General features: G+C 48.5%; 1 protein-coding gene across 1 annotated transcript; it reads right to left on the bottom strand.

Moving 5' to 3' along the window:
- Positions 1 to 27,658, bottom strand: LOC142591340 (scoloptoxin SSD14-like). The gene is made up of 17 exons (XM_075703666.1): positions 27,651 to 27,658; positions 26,434 to 26,509; positions 23,289 to 23,564; positions 22,943 to 23,177; positions 22,704 to 22,783; positions 19,731 to 19,861; positions 18,968 to 19,183; positions 16,580 to 16,705; positions 15,703 to 15,803; positions 14,820 to 15,015; positions 11,950 to 12,113; positions 10,692 to 10,842; positions 9,247 to 9,376; positions 7,043 to 7,230; positions 5,199 to 5,436; positions 4,232 to 4,345; positions 1 to 665 (listed from the first exon to the last, which is right to left on the bottom strand). Exons 1-17 carry the CDS (start codon positions 27,656 to 27,658, stop codon positions 516 to 518), a joined length of 2,580 nt encoding a protein of 859 aa, XP_075559781.1. The 3' UTR covers positions 1 to 515.

Here is a 27,658-nt window from a genome sequence, read left to right as displayed (position 1 = left end):
TTCGTGTAATCTATTTCACAAATAAATATAAAATGCTTTTTTGTAAAATTTACACTTACAAGTAAAATTTACGCATTCATTTCGCTTCAAGAAGGTATACAGCACACTTTACACAGCGCTTTCAAAGCAGGTAAAGTTTATCCATCCATTAAAGCTTGTTTAGTTCTCTGGGTAGAGATTATTACAGTATTTGGGAACTGTAATTCATATCTTAACGTAACATTTCATTACAGCAATCAGTAAAGTAATGACTGGATCTAGTTTGTTCTTGTTGTTATGTAGGCCTAAACATAGAAGAGGCAGATATATAAATGGATCTTGTGCGCCATTTCAATTTTTCTTGCACTAGTGTTAATATCCTGACACCTGCATCAACAAGTCCATCAAGAGGAGCAACACACGTACACAGAGTTTACGGATAGAGAAATTCCGGCAACGTATAATAAGATGAATGATAAAGCGCTCACGCAGTTACATGCGTGAATGAAACGTTTGAGCGTTTTCAGCATTAGTGGTTAGTCGCCGTCAAATCCCGGTGTTCCCTCACGGGCATCGTACGCCGTTAACATGTGACGTTGACGTAGTTTAGCGATGACGTGGACAGTGCCTTGCCACCGCATGAGTCGCAGCCGATGACCGCGCTGCTGAAGGTTCTCTTGGATGTCCTGCGGTATCGGTACAATGGTAACGAATGTGTTTACCAGCGATGCTATTCTGGGGGTGCTGTACTGGACGTTGTCTAATTCCGCCGTATTATCAAATTCCGCAATATCGGCGCTCTTAGCCAACTAGAGAGGCCGTATAGCAACCCCGTCGGCTAACTGAGCCGAGAAAATGGCCACTTCTACAATATGGCGGTACCTGATAATGCCCGAAGTGCCATTTCTGCGCACACAAATTTTGCCCTATCGTCGAGTTTGCCGTCTTGTCGCCTCTGATTGGTTTCGTAGGGTGGCTGTACCTTTTCCGATTGGCTCAAAACGCCAACATGGTGGAACTAAGAACATCTCTCCAACCAGGCGTCGCTGCCGCTTTTGCCAAGTAGCGCCAACCTTAGATGCATGCCGCTGTGCCCCGATTCGTCTTTCACACCAATTCCCTTTCAGGCATTTCCGCTTCCTAAAGTTTCGCTTGTTGCGTGCTCGCTTGCACCTTTATGCAACAAATAACAGATGCAACAAATAACAGACTTCGCTTCATGCCGCAATTTGAGAGGATGAGCACAGTAGAAGAGGGTACGGTGCGTTGGTGGTGCTGAACTAGCTGGTCGGCAGAAACGTGTGGAGGGGCTTTAGGTGGAGCGTGGTGGCAGTGTCCAAAATTTCAACCCCAGGATACTGTTCTGAACATCGTCAAATTCTGCCACATTGTCAGAATATGTAATGGCGGCGCTTTCAACCAATCGGAGTTGACAAGATGGCGAATTGGACAATATGGCGGAATTGTACGATGTCTGTAGAATAGCACCCTTATATACAGATGTTCAGCCACCCTATAGTTTAGCATAGCATATACTGGAAATGAACTAAGAGTCCCTAGAATAGAGAACTTGAAGAAAGGCCTTGACGTCACTCTTTCAAATCGTCCTTCTTGCATTAAATGGAGGATTGCGCAGGCCCTCTAAGTCATAGAATATATGCTGGCAAATCCCAGAGCGCCCTAAATAATTTACTGTAATACTCGTTTCCAAGAACCAGTTTCGGTTTACCTATGGAATTGGATGGATCATGACGCCACAAATACACTGACTTGCCCCGTTCCTGTGATGGCTGCGGCTGCCGCAGCATGCCAGCTCATCCGAAAGAAGCGAGCACAGTACAACCCCCCCTCCCCCCTTCATATTTTTTTCAGCCGGCAACATCATCTTACTCAGCTGACTCAGCCTATTGCTTCATCGTGTCAGCAAATTTTGCTTTGTGTCATGACGTCGCGATGATGTCGATGGTATCCAAGTTCAGCATTCCAAGATCAACAAAAGATGATTTTCAGCCCTATTCAGTCCCAAAGAATGCAATGACAATAAATCTCGCGATTTTATTCCAAGTTATACTGCGGCCTCTTTTGAAGAAAGCGAAGGTAGTAAGTCTGTTCGCATATTTTAGTAGTTCTACGTAATTGCGGAGTAATTAAATGTCACTTAGTGTACAGTTAGTAATGCCGCATTTTTTTTCTCGTAAAGATACTCGAGTCACCGGCCCAAACTACGCGTACAGGTTACTTGATCGTTGCAGGCATAACGAGGAACGAAAAGCTACTACTTCACAGTTGCTGACTGAATGAAATGCGTCGAACATATATCCCTTTGAAGATGTTAGTGCCCTGGGGCCCTGGGGTGGGGGAGTGTGGTTGTTAGGGATTTTCTGACGCCACCCAAAATTATCGCGGCGGCAATATACCGTTTACAAGAACTTATATATCTCTCATTATATGTATATGCAAAAATATGTAATATGTTTAAACTATTATAGGCCAGCGCGATGTGTTTGAATCACGCGCAAAAAGTAACTGAATCTTTCAAAATGGCTGCCGCTGTCCCCGCAGAACCCCTCCCAAAAATACTTTCTAGGTAACGTCCTGGTAGCGCCTTTGGTAAAGTGGTCCTGTGTAGCAGCAGATATATACAGTATGATGAAAGCCGTAGTAAATTGGATATGCCGATGAATAAAATTTGACCCGTAGCAGAGTTTTCGTGTGTTGTGTGTGTTATTTTTTTCTTGCCATCATAAAATTCTTGCCCACAAGTACGGACACCATGACTGAAATGTGTAATTCAAATAACAAGTACGTGTCTCCTCACGTATACTTGCTATGGGGCATCCGTCTACGTACGGTACAGCTTATATAACTTTGGAAATAAAGTTGAATTTGTGCAGTACACACTTTTCTTCCGCAGCGAATTGGGTATACTCGCAGAAAATTTTCTGAGGCAATGAAAGGGAAAGAAAGGTAAAAACACTTCGTTCATAGGACATCCGAGTCATGTCCCAATGTCGACGCACCCTTTTGGGTACAAATAGGACGTCCTCTGGACGTCTATTTTCGGATATCCTCTTACGGATGTCTCGAGAATATCGCACGTTGACCTCTCTCGGACATAATGGCATGGGTTTCGCAAGGTTATCCCGCATGTACCTTTTTTTTGACATACACGTTAATATCTGTCCTCCAGTTGAGGCTCGGTCTTTGAGCTTCCTCGTAACATAATTATCTATTCTCGCATGTTCGAATTGCAGTCCAAAGCTATAGCGTCTGCAGCACGTCCGTGCGTCGTTCTTTACGAACTTTTCTGACGCAATTTACTTTAAAAACTTCAGTTAGTTCAATAAGGCGCTTGGTGGAAGGCCTGGAAACATTGAGAGCATGCTTACATTACCGCGAATGTGCGCGAGTAACGTAATAATAATTTGGGGTTTTACGTGCCAAAATCACTTTCTGATTATGAGGCACGCGTAGTGGAGGACTCCGGAAATTTTGACCACCTGGGGTTCTTTAACGTGCGCCTAGATCTAAGCACACGGGTGTTTTCGCATTTCGCCCCCATCGAAATGCGGCCGCCGTGGCCGGATTCGATCCCGCGACCTCGTGCTCAGCAGCCCAACACCATAGCCACTGAGCAACCACGGCGGGTCGAGAGTAACGTGTGTATCTGTTCTTGATGCGTGAGTTTTATCTGTCACACATTGTGTGTTGCGACCGCGGTGGACATTGAGAGAAACACTGTGCAAAAGGCCCCGGTGTATGCCCTTAAAATGTACGCAGCGTGTTCCTAAATGTTCCTCGCGGTCATGCAGCGGATGTCCGCAGGTCACGAAAAGGTGGCCAAAGGAACGTGTGAGGGACGTCCACAGGACGTAGTTGACACATCCAAAGGATTTTCGTGTCCTGGCGGTCATTAATTGGACGTCATTGATTGTTTTTCGCAGGGTAAGTGGTCCGGCAGCGGTTAGGCAGCGTTTTTTTTGTTTCTCGGAACAGACGCAGCTTCCACGTGCGGCGGTGTTGCGTTTTCCCAAACGCGGAATTAGTGGAAGAAGCATGAAAAATACGTCAACTTTTGACGCTCGGTGTTGTGTTTTGTCTCACTCAGGTGTTCTATAAAACCTGTTTACGTTTTCTCTTTCCCAAATTAACTGACGCAGACGAGAATGTGGGGACTATTTTCAGGAGCGCTCTCACTCGCTTTGCCTCCGTAGCTTTCCCTTCATAGCCGCATATGTCCCAGGGACCTCACCGCGTCCACGTATTCCTCCGCGCGCACCGAGTCCGGCAGCAGCGGGTGATGCAGGCGGCCGCAGTCGATGGCCTCCTTGATGGTGTGCTTCATCCAGAGGATGCGCATCGCCACCTGCGCGACGGCGGATATGAAAACGGACGATAAAGATAATAAATATCGTCTTAGATGCGAGAGAAGTAGTCTTTCAACGCTCTGCATTCCTTAATTTACCTTTAACAGCAAGAGAACTGGACAGTTTATGCACATTCAGTGTAAAGGAGTGTGACCAAACGGCGTTCGTGTTCTCTGTCCGTTTGTCTGCGCTCCTTTACAATGTACGTATAAGTTGATTCAGTATACAGGGTATTTTTTTTAGAATATAGAAATTTGTTTTTACAAAACTGCTATGACCGTAGTGCGCGTAACATTTTTCCAGACAAGTTGCAACCACTAATAACGTGAGTTTCGGAATGGTAATTAAAACACGTTTCTTTCATTAACTTATTTATTGGAACCTTCGGAAATTCGGCGCGAACACACACACACGCTAACCCATATATATATATATATATATATATATATATATATATATATATATATATATATATATATATATATATATATATATATATATATATATATAGTCCGAAAATAATGAAATAAAGGAAAACACGTTGAAAAACGACAACGACTATATCAACGACTGGGAGACTCCGTGCACGTGCGGGGGGGGGGTAATCTTGCAGACACACGATGTCCTTGTCTAATAAAAGTTGAATAGATGCCGGGCTATGCACGAAGGCCTTTCGTGCGTCAGGTCGGCATCAGTTATCTCTTCCATTCGAAGACTGGTCTAAATAATCGAACAATTGGCTGTTCTATTCGAAAACCGGATCTAAATGGGACATTACATTTGACCCGCCGTTCGAAAGGTTCGCAATGTTAGCGCGCCCCCATTAATGGACGCTTGTTCGCCAGCGCGTACCTGGGCAGCCCCCGTGATAGCCAGCGGTCCGCCAGTGGCCGCCTCCAAGCTCCGTAGTAGCCCGTCGGAGGTGAACAGAAGCGGCGCGGCTGAGGACATGGGCCTCTTGCCGGGCGCTATGCGGTTGGTCAGCTGCTCCGGGTAGCCCTGGAAGCCCGTGCGGCCCGGGTACGAGAACGCGTCCAATCGGTTGTTCAGCAGAACGCCCGTCGACGGCGACAGCCACAGCGATCCGAAGCTGCGTGCGGTGACGCCGCAAGAGGGCCGCAAGAGTGGAGAAATGACGTCACTAAACAGACGGGCGTCATTTATTCGCGCATCAGAAAACTTGTGCAACCCTAGTCAACCGCGTATCCAGGGGTGATGTCCAGGTAACGCTGGTCCAGATTGAAACGCCTTACACTTCGTAAAGTAGCGACACTCTCCTCCTCCGCCTTCGATCCTCCTCGTTTCTCCTCTCCTTTACGCTCCCTCCTCGACCGTGGCGCCGCCTACACTGCTCGAGCGTAGCAACGGCGCAACATGCGCTCCTCGCCATTCCGTAGACGCTTCTCGAGCAAAGATGGTGCTAATTCACGGCGCGAGGGCCCACGTGATGCTATTGGGCCAATAGCGACGCGGCGTCGGCCTCTGCCTGAGCGCGCGAGGTGGAGGCGGCATTCTTCAAAGCGTGGCACTACGTTACGAAGTTTAAGGGGCTTTAGATCCTTTATCCCCCCCCCCCCCCCCCACCTCTAAAGTTGTGTTCGCAGCGCCAGCGTACACCACCTGACAAACTCGTGAAATCCTTCTTCCCCAGTTTTTACTACTCTGGAGAGACAAAAAAGGTTTAAGGGTTATTGAAGACCGCCCACCGGAACATACGAAAACTCCTCCTCCTTAATAACAAACTCAAGGCGAAACTGCGACATATTGAGTTTTAGATCCCAAGGTTGATGCGGCCCATACGGGGGACTCGCTTCAATTTTGCAATTACGATGAACCCGCCGAAACTAAAAGTTGGAAAGTTTGTGAACGAATTTGTGTTAATTAGCGTTTAATTATCCCGTATCCCGCGTCACACCGTGGTCGCCATCACTGACGGCGCGCCTTCTTTTTTTTTAATTGTCACTCCGATCTTCACATTGCAGAAAACTTGGCAAAACTTGTTTGATCCCACAGCCTGGCTGGCTTGTAACGGCACCTTCGAAAGAACCATCCTTTTATTTCAAAACGGCTATCTTTAAACATTACTTAATAGCTTTGTAGAAATACCCGGTATATGTGTGCGTCAGAACCCCGCAGCAAACTCGGTGACACCTGTAGCTTAGCCCCCTCCCCCCCCCCCCCCCTGTGCGGCCCTCAAACTTCCTACGCAGGTCTTGCGTTCGCCTGCACGTCTACCCTTCACGATGGAGTCGCTTGAACGCGCATATTTGTTGCGCATACAGGGGACATCTAGGTACAGTTTGCTCTTTCGTTGTGTGCAGTTTCGCAGTCAACAGAGCCGATAACCTGAACATTTGCAAGGGTAGTATAGACGGGACTACATTCGTTACACAAGTGCTGTCCCGCGCACGGGCTATTCGGCGAGACAGCAATCGCGGTTAGGAAATTCCTGCGTAGGGGTCCGCCTTAAATTGTGCGGCACAGCGTGAAGCAAGGACAAGGGACGCAAGAAAAACGAGGACAAGCCCTTGTCCAAGTCCCTTGTCCCTGCTTCGCGCCGTACCACACAGTATAAAATGGAAAAACGAACTATAGCCCGAACCATCACCCTTCCGAATCCACCTTCAAGCTTCTGTTTGAAGCAGCTAAGCAGTTACACGCGCGAGAGGCCATGTGGACGTGCGTTCTTCGCTCACTCCCAGTTGAGCGAGGCAACCACGACGACGGCGTCCCCGTCGGGTGCCACGACGGCGACGAAGCTGGAACCGTGATCCTGGGCCACGGGTGCTCGCCAGCCGTAGTCCTCGACGTGCGCGCTTGGCTTGTCGCCCACCTTGGCAGCGATGCGCGTGATCTCGTCGGCGTTCTGCAGTTCCTCCATCTCCTGCGCGCGGCGAAAGCGTGCGGAGAAGACGTGGCGTCCATAATTACTTTGTTTAGCGCGAGGCAACGGACACAAGAAGGACGACAGGACAAGGTGCTACCGGAACAGCAGGTTCAGGAGATGACACAGACACACAAAAATCGGGGACCACAGTAGAAGAAAGCCAGCTCAGCACAATGCGCTGGCGGGCTAGTTGGTGCGAGCCCGCCAACGCATTATGCTGAATTATCTTTCTTCTACTGTGGGCCCTGACTTTGTGGGGATGCGCGACTCACGCGCGTCCCCAGATATCTTGTTTTCCCCCATCTCCTGCAATCCCGCTTCGCCGCGTGGCCTGCGTGACGCCCGCGGCGGTCGATGTGGTTGAAGCGCAGCGCGAGAGATGGCGCGAATGTTGCGCTGCTGCCGGCGGGGTTACTTGGGTGCGGGAGCGGAAGGCGCTCTCTCTGGGATTCGGGACAACAAGCGGGACGGACGTCTCGTGCCGCGCGTGCGCCGATCCATGCTTCTGCGAGACCGTCTCGCGTGGCCGCCTTGGAACGCGCCACCCGTACACGCGAATGACCAGGCGTTGGGACCCATCATGAGGCGAACATATTTGCTCGCTATCCGGTCGCGGTGAGTCGGACTTCCTAGATTTGTCGCGCGCCCATCGGCATGTTTTGTGGATAGCAACTCGGCTAGCAGGCATTGATCTATGAGAGGTGCAATAAATGCCCTTGTGACTGTTTGCACTACTGTGTTGTCGTTCCTTCGTCCCAAGAGCACGGAGGAGGACTCCACAACTTTTGTGTGTCTGTGTCATCTCCTGAACCTGCTGTTCTTGTAGCGCCTTGTCTTGTCGTCTTTCTTGAGTCCGTTGTTTTGCGCTAAACAAAGTAATTATGGATTCGCACCAACCAGCCCGCCAACGCATTGGGCTGAACATGTGACGTCTTTGTCAAATGGTGCAGATGCTATTATATGGGTGCAAACAACCGCATCGATATAGACTATAGCTGTCGAATCGCGCTTCGTTTCGGAGAACGCGCAGTTAAAGCAAGAAGACTGATAAAGGAACGCGGTGGGCCTCGCACGTGAGGAAATAATGGCGCGGACGCACGCCGTTGCTTGGAACGAGGACAACAGCGTGACAACGCCGATGATTTCCGGAATGGTTTGGGTGAAAAAAATAAAAACGAAAAGGAAAGAAAATATGAGCGTTTTGCTGTGCTGTTGTCACTTCAAAGGTGTCGGTTTGTTGGTTGGTTGTTCCTCATTGCAATGGCGCTACCTGCACTGGCGATCGGCCTTGAATCGGGCGGTGCAAGGATAAAAAGTAATAAAAATAAATTGAAACTGAATTAGTAACCGGAAAACCGTGAAATTAAAGTGCAAGAGTTAAATATTTAGTTTCTTCTTTTTGTTTCTTTTACGTAGTTCCTTTGGATAGATAGGCGCAGGCACCAAATGAAATACCCCTCAGTCGCTACAACCATTCCATCCTTCTCGTGTTTTCGCCGAAGCGTCCCCTACGCTATTTCTCTTCTACCCAAAATGAATTCCTTCCGACTTGCTTGATATTGTTCGATAGATCACCCTTCTAACATCCTTGCAACGTTTGTTCCATGCTAGAAGGTGGTGGTGGTTACATGAAGCAGTGTTGCGGGGCCACTTTAATATTAAAATTAAATTTTGGGGCCTTACGGGACAAAGCCAGCATACGATTGTGAAGCACACCGTAGCAGGGGGGGGGGGAGACTTCGCACTAATTCTGACCAACATGCACTCAATGCACTATACGCGGGCGTTCTTTTTCGTTTTATTTTATTTACTTATTTATTATTTTTTTTTAATTTCGCCGCCATCGGAATGCGACCGCAGCGGCCCGGATTCGATTCCGCGCGTTCCGGCTTCGTAGCGTGACGTCAAAGCCACTACGCCCCCGTGGCGGGTCACTTTATTATGTCTGACTCTACAGCGCCCTCTTAAGTCACGCGCGCGCTCAACGGCCGGAAGACGTGGCTCCTTTCTTACCGCGGTGACGTCAGCGAAGAGGGGGTCTTCAAGGCGGCCTCTACGTGCGATGGCGTACTTGAAGGCCTCGACCAACCGGTGCGCCGTCGCACCGTCGTCCCAAAGCGTCATGCTCTCCGACAGGCGGAACCTGCGGTCGCCGAGTGAACACCTTATAGAAGGAGAACGTAGAGCATTCTGCTTTGGCAGGTGACAGCCCACGCTGTTCTGATCGCTCTCAACAGCTGTCCCTGCGTGCGTGCACGTCTCGCTAAAGAGCGGACGTGAAAGCTGTCTTCCCCGCCTAGTCAGTCTTCTTGCGGTGAAGCCCACTTCAATCACATCGTACAGGTGACGTATCTCGTAGAGCCTTCTCTTTCGCAGGTGACAGCCTGCACGGCTTCGATCGCTCTCAACGGGGCTGTCCCTGCGTGCGTGCGTGTCTCGCTAAAGAGCTGACGTGAAAGCTGTCTTGTCCGCCTCATTGGTATTCTTGCGGTGAAGCCAACTTCAATCGCACTGTACAGGTGACGTATCACTTCAATCATGTACACGTACTCCCCTGGGCAAAAGTGCGTGGGGACCAGGGATTCCGCGACAAAGCAGATTTTCTTCTCCGCCTACGAATGCAACCAGAAAGTGAGGACTGCCGCCCAAACTTGACATTGCGAACTTTCCACTGCACTTGTCAGTTCCATTGTGCAGATCTGAATTTCCACGGACTTCAGTTTTAATTTTTTCGGCGAGCCTGCGTTCCGTATACTTCGGCTTAAGGGCGTGCAGGTGACAGTGACATCCTGTATGTTTGAGCTACCTGTATGCGCGTATATAGCTTGGAACGTCACCATCACTGCGGTAAATCGTTCTAAACAAGATAGAAGCAAACAAACGTATATAAACAAACAAAAACGAGATAGAGCCCAAGAACAGAACAAACAGAGGGAGAAAAAGGGGTGTTGTGATGTTTTGTTTCGTATGCCGATCGGAAAGAGTGAGTCGTTTGCAACATATTTAAATTCACATACACATATTGCAGTAAACTGTAGCGGCTATAAAATCTACTATTGTTAATATTGACTGTAAATAAAGAACGTTTCTGCGGATATGCTGACTTTTAATGCTAGAATGGTGGAAAATATCTGTATTCCATTGCACACTAAAATAAACCTCATATAAACACGGATTTACGCGTAAAAACTTAAAACCACCCTCTAATTTTTCTCCCAAATAACTCCGAAAACGCGAAACCCTACAGCTGTGAAGGACCGCGATTTTCTTCTCGGTAGGGTTAATATCTTTTTTTTTTTCTCTCGGCATGTAACCCGTGCATTGCGATTGTAGCTGCATTTCCATTTCTCTCGTAAAACGGCCACGAAGGCGTAAACAATTATTCGCTGTTAAATAAATAAATAAATAAATAAATAAAACAACAAAACAATAGTGAAGATACTGTGACGTCATCGCACCTGCTGATCAGCGCCAGTATGAAGCTGACCACGATGCCAGACGAAGGGGGCGGGGCTGACCACATGGTCGTTACTCTGTCCAGCTGCATGCCGGTAGCATTGCCCACGCGTGCACGGTACTCGGCCAGGTCTCGCTCCGTCAAGAGTCCGTCTGCGCGTGAAATTTCGTGTCACGATGGACTGAAAACATGGTTTACACCCTCAAATGTGAATAAGGGTGTGTAAATCTGCCTCTAACTCACACCTTACACTCTTCTTTTTTTGGGGGGGGGGGGTTTAGGGGCGTAATTCATAAATCGACTTGCACCCTTATTCTCTCTGAACGGGGTAAATTGTTTTAGAGTGTGCTATACACGTCACAAAATTTAAGGCAAGGTGTTTCTTTCTTTTGGCCCATCGCTATACAAGGCACAACGTTAGGAGACACGAAGACAGCGGTGTGTATTAGTGAGCGGAGGAGGGCAGCCGATAGTATTGTTAGCATTAAGAGGAATAAATTAGGTTGACCAGGACGTGTAATACGCATGGGGCAGGTAACCTACGCATACTGGAGTGACAGAATCAGTGCTAAGAGAAGGGAAGCGTTGCTGAAATTTAAGAAAGTCGCAGTTTCGCCGGAAAGGAGGAGTATCGATTGCGATAGCAAGTTAGTAGACAGCTATACGAAGAAAGGATGGCAGTTTTATCGGGCGTATAAAGTCGTAAACATTTGCTTACTAACTGAAGAAGCATAGGGTCACGCGCGCACAAGCAAACAGGAACACATCTCACTCGATGACCGCGCGCGCTCGCTGTCAATACGCTGGAGTGAGGAAGCGCGGCAGCGGTAGCGAGCGAATTGACCTTCGTGCTGCCTCTAGCTTCAACGTGAACTAAGCGGCGAGAACACAGCGCACACGAAGCTATCAGCACTCGGCGCACTCTGTCCTCATCGCAGATCGCTTTCAAGATAGAGGCCCGTGCGGCCTCGCCATACGCAGCTGCCGCCATTTCATTTCCCCGCTTCACTCAGTGCTCACTGTCTTCCTTTCTTCCTCTTTCTATTCCCCTTTCTATTCCCCTTTCCCTTACCCCCTTGCAGGGTAGCAAACCGGACGCTCGTCTGGTCGACCTCCCTGCCTTTTCCCTATCCTTTCTTTCTCTCTCTTTGGAACAATGCGCTCTATATACGTTCAAATACAGTGTTTTTTAAACAATAGCCAGGGATCATTAACGAAAACCTCACGTACGTCACGGTACGAAAGCTTTCGCCACTGACCCGACGTGCGCACGTCACGTAAAAGGTCGGCGGCCACGCTCCCGGTGTAGAAGTCTCCGCTCCCTTTCGCGGCCAGAATCTGGAGGGTTCGAGCCAGGGGCTCGTTGACCACCACGTCTTCCGGTCCGACTAAGGTGTCTAGGCCGTTCTTCGTGTACAGCGACCTGCAGAAGAAAAACGGTGTAGAGAACAAGCACATAGGGTATAGCTTGGCAAGCGGTGCCGTGTAAGGTTCCGTGCTTTTAAGACGTAGCTTTTTTAGCGAACACCTCCCAGACCTTGCTGATCGCAGCTGCTGCTGCTGTCTGGCCGAATAGCAGACACAGCAAATAAGATAACCATATCTTCTGATGGTGAGATCAAGCCTATGTTTCCGAGCGCACGACAGACAGACAGACAGACAGACAGACAGACAGACAGACAGACAGACAGACAGACAGACAGACAGACAGACAGACAGACACATAGACACGCGCACACGCACACACACACAAAGCAGATATGCACGCCATTTTCTTTAATATTTTTTCCCTTTTATGGTGGCAGAAGTTTTTTTTTTAGCTAGAAAGTGGGTTTGTGGCGTGCCACCTGTGTTTCTGCACCGGAGCGCCGTGACGTCAGAAGCGCGCCAACCCAGCACTTCGGTGCTCTAAAATGTAAATACAGGTCAACAAGCGTCAGCAAAATGCAACTAGCTCAATGGTTTGGCTGGCGGTTTGACGGGCCTCAAAATCTGTGCCTGAGCGTGTTCGTGGCAGCCAAAAGCGCTGTCGTCAGAGCTGACTTCTGCACAAGAAAAGCTTCAGTAATTTCTTTTGCAGGCGATAGGGCGTGTGTACAAACAACGTACAGTATATGCGTATGTAGCTGCGAACTTTACTATACGATGAGGGTAAGTGTTGTTGTAAATAAATAAATAAATAAATAAATAAATAAATAAATAAATAAATAAATAAATACAATTTAGCGTTGTTTTGTTGAGAAACTAACTGTACTTTATTTTACAGTTTTTGTGTGTGTGTGTGGTTCGGGCGTGTTGCGTGCCTATCGCAAAACAGTTCGTCAGAAGAGTGGATCATCTTAGGTTGGACCGCTTTATGCTGCTTCGCAATTTCGACTGCATAGTAATTTTGGATGCTTTGTCTTTATTATTTATTTTGTTTTTAAATACTGCAGCCATATTTAGGCCTATTGAACGGAGTGGATGATTAGAGAAATGTACAATGTGTTAACTGTAGAAGTGCACGAAGCATAAGAGAGAGAGAGAGAAAACGGATCAAGAACTACCGACTTCGAGCAAGAGATTATTTAATGGAAGAGAACGAATGGCTCAAAGCGGCAAGTTCCAATGTTTAATTGTTAGACGTTAAAAAAAAGAAAACTGATTTTAGACATGTCAGTCTGTGGCCTATAGGGTGCAATATTAAGGTGGCAATATACCTTCCAGATGAAAAAAGTTCCGCGAATTTTATGCATGTGCTTAGGGAAGACACGTAAGGTGATTTTTTATTAGAGTGAGAAAGGGCTTTAGGGATTCAATATAGCGATGCGTGCTGAGAGTATAGTCTGATATAAAGCACGAAGTTTAAAAGACGAGGGAAAGTTTCCATCATAACGACGGGCTAAATAAACCTGATTGTTCGTTTCTGAATCGTTTCTAAATTTTAGGCATCTGATTCGTTACATAGATTTTTATCACATAGGCATACTTATAGAGCATGCGTGTCACTGTATCTTAACGGCTTTTACGTAGCGGCATTCCATTTTGGTGATTATTCCAAAGTTTGAAGCGTCCTTTTTATTTGTTATGCTCCGAGAACACTGTGGTAGAAATTAGAATGTAAGGGAGTTATAATCAATGCCATGCGGCAAATTTGAGGAGAAAATATTTGCACGGATAGAATAAGAAACCGGAAGATTGTTCGGGGCCAGAAGAACGAAGTTTAGGCAAATGCATGCATTGCCTATCCTTCCTATGGTGAATTAAGCGTCGTGCCGCCGGAGCACGCCCACTATAGCGCCAGATTTTCATTAAAAAAGTCTTGTTCGAAACTCTGCGGATCACGCGAGACGTTATTGGACGTTGGTCCTCGCTATGCGCTCGCCTATGTTGTGGCTGCTTGGCCTGCGTCACTTGGACAATGTAAGCCTGCAGAATTAAATCGCCGGGACTTATCACAAGACCTTAACGTGTCCACGTGGAGGAGGCAATAGAGAGTTTTAGCGTATCCGGTATTCCGGCAAACGCAAGCGGATTGGGCGTTTTACCGGATGAGTGGAGGCGAAAACGCGGTCTGCACTGTGCAGCCACCTGGTGTTTCAGAGCACAACCAGACAAACACAGCTAATAACGCAGTAACCAAGTGTATTTTACTTTGCTGCTAGCGTAATTTTTTCGGCAGCAACACGATTACGCCGCGGCCGAAAGTTCACGCCAGCAGCGAAGCAGAATATACGAAGTAGAGCAATATTAGATCTGTTTCTTAAGAGACTTTTGAGCGCACAAAGACAGGATGTCTAACGAAGAAGGTACACACGGGGTAGGGACACCGATCTACGTCCTGTCTGTGCGCGCAAAAGTCTCTTAAGAACCATGTACAACCAACTCGCCCAAAACGTAACGCTATTAGCTCTGTATTTGTCTGACTGAACTATGCGCCGCCACGTGGCTGCACCGTGCAGGCCGCTCTCGTTTACGCCTCCGCCCCTCGGGTGAAACGCCCAGTCCGCTTTCGTTTATCCGAATACCGGACGCGCTAAAACTCTCTCATACTGGTCGCATTGCCCGACACGCTTCCGCTCACAAACTGGTAAAGGAAATCTACAATCTAGCGCAGGCCTGAGAAACTGAGTTTAAGGAGAAAGCGTACCTTAGCGCCGGGTTCGCCAGGATGTGTGCCCGTCGGCGTGCCAGCTGCCGTGCCATCTCCGTCGTTACGGGGGCTCCTTGCGAGGCCACCTTGATGGCTTCTTCGAAGAGCGCTGCCCAGGGCAAGCGTGACCCTCCCGCATCCAGGAGCTCTCGGAAGCCGCTCACTTGGCCAGGGACACCGGCCGAACGCACGCCTGCGTATTGCGTGGTTGTCAGTAGCCAGTGTTTTTGACATCATCGTCATCATCACGATCGTAGTGTCCGCTAACACCTACACCACTACCTTTGTTATCATCATCATGATCATCATCATCATCATTATTCGGATGTCCCTTCGAGATATCTCTTTACCTCTGTCCCGCGTCAGGTGAAACCAAATTTCCTCAGTCGTTGATCGAGTTGCAAAATTTCGTAGAGGTCCCACGTTACAGAATGTGGATACATTAAAAATTAAAATGGTGGCAATGATTCGCCGATTGTTGCGTCCCCTGTCGACAACAACGCTAACTGTAAAGCACCACCTTGGCTAGAACTATAACAAAGGAAGTAGATCTGTCGGTCATCGTCATCGTCACCATCGTCATCATAGTCGTCAATCCTTTTCATGACCCCTGCGCCTGTCCTAGCGACATCTAGGTAAAGTATACAATAGTCCAATCAAAATAAAAGGTGTTCCTACTCACACTTGTTCAGCACATTTTCTTCAATTATTGGGCAGCGCACATAAAAACGAAACACGAGCTCCTAAAGTGTCTTTCATTTTTTCAGGCTTTCGGAGTTGCAGAGTTGGGCCCGCAACGACGTGTATTTCAGCGCACAAATGGCTGGAGTCGTGGGCAAAAAACGGTTTGTCTGAGAGGTTACTCGATCATCCGACTCACCGAAGATGGTGTCGTTGTGATATGCGACGTAGTGGGCTTCGGAAGCTTGCAGCGGAGCCGTCTCCCATGCGTCCACGAACTTTATCTCCGACGGGGTCTTGCTGCGCGGATCGGCGAAAGGGACAGCTTCGACAGGTGGCGCAGTAGCAACTAACAAGACGCGCTAATTGCCCTCTCTCATACAACCTTGTCGTTCTGTTTTAAACAGAATACGAGACAAAAAGAATCTCTCAAGGAAAGTGCAGTGTGCAAACGAAAATTCAGAAAAAAAATTCGTTTACCAGTTTGCCTCGGTTCCACCCACTTTTTTTCAAAATAAGTAAATCGTTACCATAGGAAGTGTCGATGCACCTTGGTCACCCCCTCAAAAAATGTATTCATCGGGTGCGTCCCTGTACATCTTTATAGGGCGCTGACTACACGAACGAAACTGAATGTTCCCGTGCTTCTCATTATTGTTTAATTCGGCGTCACATCTGCGAGAGGTTGGCCTCCTGGCTACTTTAGATGATACAGCAACGGACCCAGAGAGCTGTCGGTCCTTTGGTTCGGTTTAGAGCCTGGGTAAAATTCACCTTTAAATGTGAAGCTTTTCTTGGGAAACACGTATACGGCACTTGCTTTGTAACTTCTTGCTATACACTCTGGTCTATGACAATTTTTTCATTTCCCTAAATGCCCTTCATATTGGGGATTTTCGGATGACAGATGTGCGTATAAAATTCGTGGCTGCGCTGTTGGCAAATACTTATTTTCTGCGTGATAATATGTTCTGTTGCGACTTGTCGTCGAGCACGAGATTTGTGTTTCGTTGGTTGATCAAGTAAGCGGAGCGGCACAATGACTCCTACCAACGCGTGCTGCTGGTAGCCCTTACTTCTTGTAGTGGAGAGCGAAAAACCCACCGCCGAGGCCACAGGCGTGGGACAACACGACGCAGACGCACAGCATAGAAGCTACGGCAGCGTCGGCCGCGGTGCCATTCATCTCGATGAGAATCTTCCTGCATTAGACACGATATGGCGCGGTAGGATGAAGGCGAAGAATGGGATTAAGAAAGAAGTGTCCTGTGGTAACGCAAAGGTTTATGAGCTTGCTTCTTTTTAAACCAAAGGCGGGCTCTCTAAAAAGTCACAGTTTCGCGGCGAAGCATCGAATGTGATAGCAAATTGTTAGACAGCTATACGAAGTAAGAATAGTAGTTCTGTCGGCCATATAAACTTGTAACCATTCGCTTACCAACTAAATAAACAAGCATGGTGTTATGCTCGCACAGACAAACAGTAACACACCTACCTCGATGACCGCGGACACTCGCTGTCAAAACGCTGGAGGGAGGAAGAGCGGCAGCAGCAGCGAGCGAATTGACCTTCTGGCTGCCTCTCGCTTCAACGCGAACTGAGCGGCGAGAACATTGCGCACACAAAGCTATCAGCCCTCGGTGCATCTAGACTTTCTACTCATCGCAGATCACTTTCCAGATGGTCGTGATAGGGTGCGCGCGGCCGCGCCACACGCAGCTGCCGCCGGAGTAGAGCAGTCGCTAAAATGGCAGCAGCGATTATTGCAGACCGGTACATTATCAAAAGCAATGCTGATTTTGTGTTTTCGGAGATGGTTAGGTTAGTCTTGGCCTTAGATGTTGCGTTGCTGTACTTGTTAGTGTGCAGCCAATAACGCCGATTTAAAAAGCTGGGGGGGAGGCAAATCACCCCATCCCCCATAATTTCTGACAGTTGTGGGGCAAGTGCCTCCCCTCGCCCGATAGATACACTTATGTCGTTGTTCAATAAAAATCTCTGAAACCCACTTGGAGCACTGGGTATGTGACGCTCGGTCTTTGCTGGGCTTCATTGAACCTCTTCGATGCCTACTTGGGTCACTGAGTATATGCCACGGGTCCAGTGACAGACAGACAGACAGACAGACAGACAGACAGACAGACAGACAGACAGACAGACAGACAGACAGACAGACAGACAGACAGACCCGCAAAGCGTGTTAAGTACCTTTAGAATGCTAATGGCATTAAGAAATCAATGTGACATCGAATAAAAATTGACACAAAGTCGCAGTGTAGTGCGCTTATTACAGATTTACAACTACTTGAATTGCATGATGATGAATATCCCTCCATGTTTCGGTGGGATATCCAGCAAGTGCAATCATCGTCATTGCGGTCAGATTTTTCATAGCGACAGCCCTTCAGAGAGCCTTTCGGCTCTCGGTATATATATATATATATATATATATATTCGAGTGAAGGAATCGGCAGAGCATCCTGGCGACGATGAAGACGGGAGATAAGGGAATATGGCGATGGAGAATCCATATAGCGAAGTAATGCGGAATCCAGTGGCACTGTCCCTGTAACACTTGGGTGGCAGCGGTGAAGTCAAACACAACGTGGAGGGAGCGCAAACTTCTTTAGAATGTCAAAAAATGACAACCCGCGGCGAGTTGCGCCAACAACTGCGCGAAAACATCCCAAATGCGATAATACACTTTGGAATGCGTGACGTCACTAGCCAAGTGGTGCTGAAGTTTCGGACCATGAAATTAAAGAAAGAAGGGAAAGTCTGTCCGTAATTTTTTACAGGTAGTAAGCAACCGATTTTGTGCCAAGTGAATGAAAGTAGACTTTCGAAAAAGTAACTTATCACCAGTCTAACCCCCTTTTCTGTGTCGCTCCTTGGCGTTCCTTGATGTCGGCTGATGATGTTGGGGATGCCACTACTTGAGCACGTGCTTGCGTCATCTGCGACCTACGATGACAGCCCAATAGGTGAATCTTTCTAGTGGCATATGAAACAATACTTGAGCAGCTGATTACGTGTTACTGGTTTAGTTTTTGTTTTAGATAGGCTGATGAGGATGGTGCTGGCCATGGCACTACTTGGGAGGGTGATGGTTTGGGCTAGATGGTGTTTCCACGAGGCTGTGTGATGCAGCGCGAAGCGGGACAAGCGACGCAGAAAAGCGCTTGTCCTCGTTTTTTTTCTGCGCCCCTTGGTTTGCGCTGCACCACACTACGTGGGCACATGCTAGCATCGTTCGTGGCGGCCGACGATGGCAAAGCAGCTGGCCAAGCTTCCCAGATGCGTTTGAAAGAATGCTTCGGCAGCTTGAGTACGCTGGATCGGTGAAGCTTCTTTCATAGGTGCTTGAAAAAGTTCACCACCAGATTAAAGTGCCTTGACGTTGCCCCTTTAGTTACCCCTTTAGACAGGCTGATGGTGGCAATGACGATGATGATTGTGAGTACCTGGGCACGTGGTTGCACCGTTCGTGGCCGACGATGGCAGCCCAGCTGGTGAAGCTTCCCAGAGGCGCGTTGCTGATGGGTCTCTTGCCTCGCAGAGAACGGTGCTGCGCCGGGATGCGCAGATAGAGCACCGTCGCCGTCGTGACCAGCAGGAACACGGCCGCGAACGTCACCACGCAAGAACCATGGCCACGAGTGCCCGTGAGGCGGCGCGACCTGCCGAGATTTAGGGTTCGCATAATTTTTTTGCCAGATTTTCCGCTGCATCTATCGCGGGCTTTCGACATGCTTAGCGGGTAATATGCGCGTCGTGGAGGACGAGGATCATCACTTCTTGGATTTTGAGAGACACACTCGGCGAATTCCGAGTGAAGCAATGCATTCACGGCTCATAGCGAGAACGCAACATGCGAAGTAAAAGGACGGGAGAATAGCTAACTTGTTTTGTGCATTTCTTTCGGCTTGGTTAAACACATGGCATGCACAAGGCTTCAGACAAGAGGCTTCGCAAACCAGCGCTGATACTTCGTGCAGCCTGCTGTCATGTTGTAGCTTGTGCAGTTGGACATACCTCCTGCGGTGTTAAGGCGTGCGTGTATATGCTAGTTATATTCTTCGCTGTGCTAAGTGCTCTAAATGGAGTCTGAAGTATGTCGCTAGCGACTTCACCTCGCTTTCAAATGCTGGTTGAGCACAGTACGACGTGCAGATTCGTACAACGCGCAAGACAGACCCCCTTTTCCCCGGAAGGAAACCTACTCACGTGACCGACGTTTCGGTGAAGAGCGGTAGTTCGGGCATTCGCATCTTTCGTTTCCGGCTTGTGATGCTCGGCGGTCGCACATCCTGGGCCAGCTTCAGGGAGTTCGGGTTACGCGCAGCTTGGGCCGCCATCTGTTGCCGTGGTGGCACGTGAAATTTTGTTTAATTTGATAATATACAATCAGCGTCGAAAGCTTACGGGGCGCGCCAGTTTTCACGGAAAGGCCTCTGTTTTCGCGCAGCTCGGACCTTCAGCGTCTAAATAAATGCTACGCATGTGTTGCTAACCTTGATTATACTGAAACTTTGTATTACAGGCTACGCGTCTGAGTTTCGCATGAGTTGAACCACTTCACAGACCGTACGTATAGTAACATTTTGAAGCCTATGGTAGTACTAATGACAGTTATTAAACGCGTACACTGGTGGAAAGCTGAAGAAGGAGTTGAGTACCGCGCAAAGAGCGATGGAGGGTGTAACGTTAAGAGACAGGAAGAGACCGATGTTGATCCGAGAGCGAACGGAGATAGCCGATATTCTAGTTGACACTAAGAGCAAAAAAAAAATGGAGCTGGGCAAGCCATGTAATTCGTTGGGTAGTTAACCGGTGGACCATTCTTGTTACATGATGGGTGCCGAAGGAAGGGATGCGCAGTAGAGGACGGCAGCAAAGTGGGTGGGGTGACAAAATTCGGAAATTTGCAGGGGCAAGTTGGAATCTAGCTGCTAGCGCGAGACAGGGGTAATTGGACATTTCCCTGGCCTTCGTCCTGCAGTGGAATTAAAAATAGGATCACGATGATGACACTGGTGGATCCGTCATGGTCAGGAATTAGACGGTGTCAGACTATTCTCAAATCCCTCACCACGTACGTAAGCAGGGGTACGCGTATATGACTGCACTAGCCGAGGCTAATCGTGCACGTTTACGTGTCAGCCAGTGCGCAAATAATACCAGACAATTAAGGGGCACAAACGACATAAATTCATTTATTTAAAGATGCCCTCAAGGTACATATATAGTACATTATTATATATATAGTGAAACAAGCCAAGAAAATACGAGACACAACGAGAAAGCAAGAGCTCTGAGTAAGTATGTAGCCTGCAACAGAGGCCATAACCTCGTTAGTGTTCTGCGCGCAATTCGGCCAATAAGTGGCTCACCGACCATGGTGACCAATCGGGGCCAGGTGACCGACGGCACCCTCACCAAATGCAAACGAGCTTCGCCGCTTGAATTACTTACGTCTTGGCACTTTGGTGAGGATCTCTTGCTCGCTCTTGGTTTGCTGTGTCGCTTTCCTTCTTCTCAAAACATGTGGCACTTACCCACTGCGGGTTATTGGCCAATGTGCCGGTGGTTAGGGGAGATATGAGAGGGACAGACAGATAGACAAAGGACTTTATTGATGGTCCCGAGGAACCGCGTCAGGGTACCTCCCTTTTCAGGGAGTCCCCGTAGCCGTCGCGGGCCGCACCCACATCCGGGTCGGAAGATCGTGGCCCTGCGCCCTGTTTCAGGCCCTCTGGACAGCCCGTAGTTGCTCTGAGAGGTCGCCGCTCTTAAGGGCTACCTCCCAGTTGGTTAGAGTGGTAAGCGATGAGCTGCGTAACGCAGGACATTGCCAGAGCATATGGGACAAAGAGCAGTACGCCTCCCCACAGTCTGGACAGTGGGGTTCTACATTAGGCGCGAAGTGACTGAATCGGACCCTGGAGGAGGACGACCCCGTTTAGAGCATGCGAAAGGCCGACGATTGTGGTCTAGTAAGTTTAGGATGTGGTAGCGGAAAGGTCCGCCGAGCAAGTTGATAATGTGCCAAGATTTCATGGAAAGTGGGAAGAGAAGCCCTGTACAGTCCTAAGTCGCCGCCCGTCAGTCCACCGGAATCGCCGCGGTGTGTAACACCTCGCACACAGTCATGGGCCAACTCATTGGCGTTAATAACCTCAAAGTGCACATTGATTCCAATATGGGCCGGGAACAACTTGATGATATGAAAACCAGCAGCCCACTCGCTGCCGAGGATGGCCGCCGCCTCCTTTGAGATCGAGCAGGAGGCGAACTCTCGGGCTGCAAACCTGGAGTCTGAAAAGATATTGGGACGTAGAAGGTCCTTCAGTGCTATAGCTATAGCAACCTGCTCGGCAACTGTTGCGGAAACCTTCCGCATGGATGCTGAGTTAATGAGAGTGCCATTGGAGTCAACCGAAACTACGGCATAGTGATCAGAGCGCCCGTACTGGGCGGCGCCAACGAAGCATGCAAGATTCGGAGTGGTCGCAGCCATTTTCTTTAACAGGGTACGAGCCCGGGCTACCCGGCGCCCTACATTGTATTGAGGGTGGACGTTACGTGGCATAGGATCTACCCTGAGCGTATCTCGGACCATGGGTGATAGGGTCGCGTTGCGCTCCGCGATTTCCTGGTGACCGCATCCAACGGATTCGAAGATGCGTCTCCCCGCTCGCGATGATGAGAGTCGTATTATTTCGGCCACTCGTTGGGCCTCGATCACCTCTGACAGGATGTTGTGCATGCCTAGTTGCATGAGACGCGCGGTGCTGGTAGTGAGTGGTAAACCCAGCACGCGCTTGATGCTTTTGCGCATGAGGGCGTCGATTTTGGCCTCATCCCGTTTAAAGCAGCGCAACGCGCAGGTTGCATAGTTAACGTGGCTCATAAGAAACGCGTGGTAGAGTCTGAGGAGATTGCTCTCGCTTAATCCCCCCCCCCCCCTGCGGTTCGAGACCCTGAGGATAAGTCGAAGCATATTCTCTGTCTTGGAGGTAATGCGGGCTATAGTCTCAGTTGCCCCCGCGAGATTCTAGCAAGAGTCCGAAGACCCTGATGGTATCCACTCTGTGGATTTATTGTCCATTCCTCGTATGGAGGGCTATGAGAACTTGATCTAAGGGTGTGGAGCCCCTAACCCCCCGTTGGGTGGGCCTATACAACAGAAGTTGGGACTTGGTTGGTGACAGACTCAGGCCCTGTGTCTAGTAGGAAGTGTTCCGTGATGTCGAGGGCCTCTTGGAGCGCACTCTCATCTGCAGCGTCAGACCCTCCCATGAACCGCACGGTAATATCATCCGCGTAGAGGGCGTGACCCGTTGCTCTTACTGTGGCCAGTCTGTCCGAGAGGCCCCTCATGGCGATGTTAAACAGTAGGGGAGAGATGACCGCCCCTTGCGGGGTGCCTCTCGCACCCAACGTAATGTCCTTAGATTTGATTTGCCCTATTTTGACAGCGGCCTTGCGATCCCTGAGGAAGGATCTAACGTACGCATGGAATCGTGGCCCCAGGCCCAGGTCCGAGATGGCGTCTAGCACGAACCGGTGCGAGGTGTTATCAAAAGCCTTGGACAAGTCTAGATCAAGGATGCCCAGAGTGTCGCTAGTGTTGTCGTCAATGATTTGCCTCTTTATAAGTAGCGTGACGTCCTGTGTGGAGAGTGCCGGCCAAAAGCCGACCATGTTGTGAGGCAATAACTTATTAGTTTCTATGTGCCCAGATATACGGTTGTGAATGGCATGTTCGGCCACCTTACCCACGCAGGACGTGAGCGAGATGGGCCGCATGTTCTCCGGCGCAAGAGGTTCGCCTGGTTTCGGGATGAGCATCACTGAGGCTGTCTTCCAGCAGTCGGGGACGAGGCCCGTTTCCCAGATTTTATTGGCTGCCTCGGTGAGCAGCGCAACTGATTGTTCGTCCAAGTTGCGGAGGAGCTTATTGGAGATGCCATCCGGGCCCGGAGCAGAGCTACCATTGAGCGTTTGGAGCACCTCCCAGATTTTGGATTCCGCGAAGCGGGCGTCGAGATCCCCCGCCTACGTATACCGTGCTTTGGGTGCCCGTTTAAAGACTGACAGTTGCCAGTTGTTCGAAAAAAAAGAAAAGAAAAAAGAACCCAGAGTCTCCAAGCTACGGCGTCTCTTATAGGCAATGTGTTGCTATGGGACGTCAAGCTCCATAACTGTGAAATTCTTTCTGTAGGTCGTTTTATTTTTCTCTATTATCTACTTTCATCGCCTCTGCTGCGTCACAATGACGCAGCACCTGGTTTCACGCTGAGCGACAGACGGCGCACCGTGTGTCGTTGCCATGACGCAGCGTCTGGTCGCTAACGGTTGGAGCAGTCGGTTGTTCGCAGACGGTGGTGACTGTGAGCATGCGCCGTGCAGACGACAGCACGGTCGGCACTTCTGTTCAAGCGGTGCTGAAGGAAAGCCAGCTATTTCTTTTCGACCGAGAAAGCTCTCGAATATCACCACAACGCCGTGTTCCTCGCAAGAATTCGAGTGCGAGTAACTTTCGACACCACTCTGTCCAATCCAGGAAAACGGTGGAAAAAGCCCGAACGAAAAAAAACAAGCTTCAGCATTCTGAAGGAAGGACGAAAGGTGCGTACGTTGTAGCATACAATGCCTGTGCTCTTAGCATCACGGGCACGCGTTTGCCAGGAATACGCCATTAGGATTACCCAGCGCCAATGAAGATATACATCATTATTTCAGACGCAAACCAAATTACGCAGTTAGTGTAAGCGCTGACAATCACGGATACCATCCGGAATGTACATGAATATTAGTATTTTTGGTTTAACAGCCCGAAGCAACACGATGGCTATGACAAACGCTGTAGTCTAGGCCTCATGGTTAATTTTGTCCGATTCGGGTTCTTAAAATGCGCCCTAAGTTTGGGCATGAGCGTGTTTGACATGCCGGTCTGCAACAATGCGACCACCGCGACCTAGAACGGGGACTTCGCACTTCGCAGCACGTCATAGTCACTTAATCACCCCGGTGCGTAAAACCACTGCTTTACTGTTGGCAGACTAAGAACATGTAGCGGGGCCAGTCGGCACCCATGACAGTCAATAAGTAGATACGTGCTCGAAACAGACGACAGTAAAATTATGAACACACGTGGAGCATACGTCGTTAACGCGCTTACTAGTGTTCTTTTTTTGTGGTCGTCTCTTTCTCGCAAGCATCTGCTTATCCGCTGTCACCAACCCTTGTGATTGATTGCGATGACAATCTGCCTCTCTCAAAGTCTAGTGAGGCGGCTCTCGCGGAATACATTATGTGTGGGTAAATTTATCCCCACCATCCGTGGTGGTTCCGTGGATATGGCGCTTTACGTCTGACAACGAGGTATCGGGTTCGATTCCCAGCTGTGTCGGTCGTATTTCAGTCGGGCGGCAAACAAAAAAAAAAGAAGAAGAAGACGCTTGTGTACTTTGGTTCAAGCGCACGTGATGAAACACCTGGTGGTCGGAATTATTCCGGGACGCTACTCTATGGCTTTTCTACGGCTTATCTTTCGACGCTCAAATCAATCAATCAATCAATCAATCAATCAATCAATCAATCAATCAATCAATCAATCAATCAATCAATCAATCAATCAATCAATCAATCAATCAATCAATCAATCAATCGAATATAGCCACCCTTTGAATGCCTCGCGCAAGGGACACTGCAGCGCAGCCTTCAATTTGACGAGTGACAAAAGTTTTAAATGAAATTTCATGCAAGCTTCATTTATTGGTCACTTGCCAACTAACACTCTGAGGCAGCTTTAGGCCAATCGCGCGGAGCTGTCTAAAAAGTGCGCAAATTTACCTTACGGTCAAAAATGCTACAGTGCAAGCCGCGCCCTTGATCTTTACGCGGATGAAAAACTGCCAAGTTACTGGCAACGCTATTATGCAATGAACGATGGAAACACCGTCGGGATGGCTTACTTTTGCAGGTTCGAGCACTTTGTAGTCACTTTCAGACCCACTCGCGAAGCGGTTGCCATGAACTCTGGAGCGTGTTCTGGAGCGAGTCGTAGAAGCGTCGACGAGCCGACGTTGTGAACATGTTGCCATACGTCGAGCTGCGAACATGAGTGAAGGGGCGACAGGCCATGCGTTAAGCCCAAATGCTGCACAACTACTTGCTTCGCGGCGTTTGGAGAAAGAGAAGCGAAACACGCACTAGCGGTTGCTGATGATCAGTGCGTCCGTTATGACTGATTTATTTATTTTATTTCATAATATTGAAACTCCTCGGAACTTTCGTTGTCGGCATTTCTACAATAATTGTTTTCGCGATGAATTTACAGAAATGGACCCGGGGAAACGGGCGAACGACAAGGGCACACACATAAAGACGGTGACGAGAGCTTTGCATCAGTGCGCTTGAATCGACGAGCAATGTAATTTGCGTTGCGAGACATTTGGTACGATGTGCACGTAAGTGTTTTGATAAAGAAACAAGCAGGTTGAAGATAACCATGGAATATATAAGCAAAAAAAATATACAATGTTTTGGTCTCAAGATCAAACGGTGCACCGCGGTCGCTGGTCGCCGAAATGTGTCACTCCGCTCGTTTCTCGGCAAAGTTCAGAGCTGCGAACCCTTCCTAGTGGCAAACACGTCACATTTGGCGAAACAAAAGTATGACACTTAGTCGTTACGTCGAACTACGTGAGGCACGCATGCGTCGTTCATTCATGTACGACGCACTACTTTTTTGACCGGAAACGCGAGCAGTGACAGGTCTCTCGATCCTTCGTAGCGTCGTCTGGTTTGTACGAAACGGACTATGGTACGGTACGCTGTACTCGAACCACTCGCTAAGGTTGACTCGACACCGCAGGAGTGTCGGCGTGCGGCCCAAATTCGGCCGATGCCCGTTGCTTACCCGAAGCCGTTGCGTCAGGTGCTCCAGAGCGTCGACTTGGGCCGCTGTCGTGAGCGTCACGGACACCATCCGGTGCCTGGTCGGGCAAGGTGAGCGGGAATAAACGGTGCATCAGGAGGCGACGCAACGAGAAACGAAACGCGGGCGGCAGCGTTGCCTTGCAAACGCGAGGGCTGTGTTTATTTTTTGAGACAGGAAATACGTTATAAAGTATTGCAACGCGTTTTACTGTAAACAGTGCGCTTTATCTACGAGGACAAAAAAACAACAACAATCAGTGGCAATATAGCGGTAAATGCGAGAGAGATGCGTGAGCATTATGTCGTACATCTTGGATGTCCCCGATCCGTCGTTTAAACCGCGCTAACTACATTGAAAAGTGTAATGCAGGAGCTCACTCGATATATATATATATATATATATATATATATATATATATATATATATATATATATATATATATATATATATATATATATATATATATATATAACGAAACTATGTAACCCAGACTCTACCAGGCGATCTTTAGAGAACTACGTTATCTGTTTTTGGTACATAGTTAGCCATTTGGGAATTTAGTGTTCCATGTGATCTTTACCTTACCAGCTCCTGGCAATTTTCTGAAAGCATTGGGGACTTAAATGCAACTTCTTCCTATAATCGGCATAATTTGGCTTCGTCTCCTAAATTTAGGAAATTTTCTTCGAATCGGTTGAGCATTTGTGTAAAGAGAAAATTTCTGCTTTTCACAGGCATTTGAATAGGGAAATTGTCGATGGTCCAGTGCAGATTTGTACGTAATTAATTGCAGGTAAATAATTACTTGCAATCAATTACGTTTATCGGTACTTAGCAGTTACTTTGTTTGCTCGGTATCGCTCGCTGTAATTCAGTTACGTGTTCAGTTACCAATTACACGTAACTAGTTACATCTTTTGCCGAAACAAGCTATAAAAATCGCCACAGCTTTGAGAACTTAAGTTTAGTGGGAACTACGGTATCCAAAATGATGAAAAAATGTGTATGGGTTACCTAGGTATACCTTGTGGCGCAAAATACCTTTCTTGAAATGTATTTCAAGAAATGTACTTTCTTGAAATGTACTTCAAGTACACCTAGGAAATCTAAGCACTAACTTGCCAAAGAAGAAGTCCTTTTGGTGCATGGGTTACTTCCTTTCCATAGTCAATGTGGGGCAGTTACGCTTCGCTCACCTGAACAT

The sequence above is a fragment of the Dermacentor variabilis genome, chromosome 8, assembly GCF_050947875.1.
Source record: "Dermacentor variabilis isolate Ectoservices chromosome 8, ASM5094787v1, whole genome shotgun sequence".
Taxonomy (NCBI): Eukaryota; Metazoa; Arthropoda; class Arachnida; order Ixodida; family Ixodidae; genus Dermacentor; species Dermacentor variabilis.
This window is presented reverse-complemented; position numbering and strand designations above follow the sequence as displayed.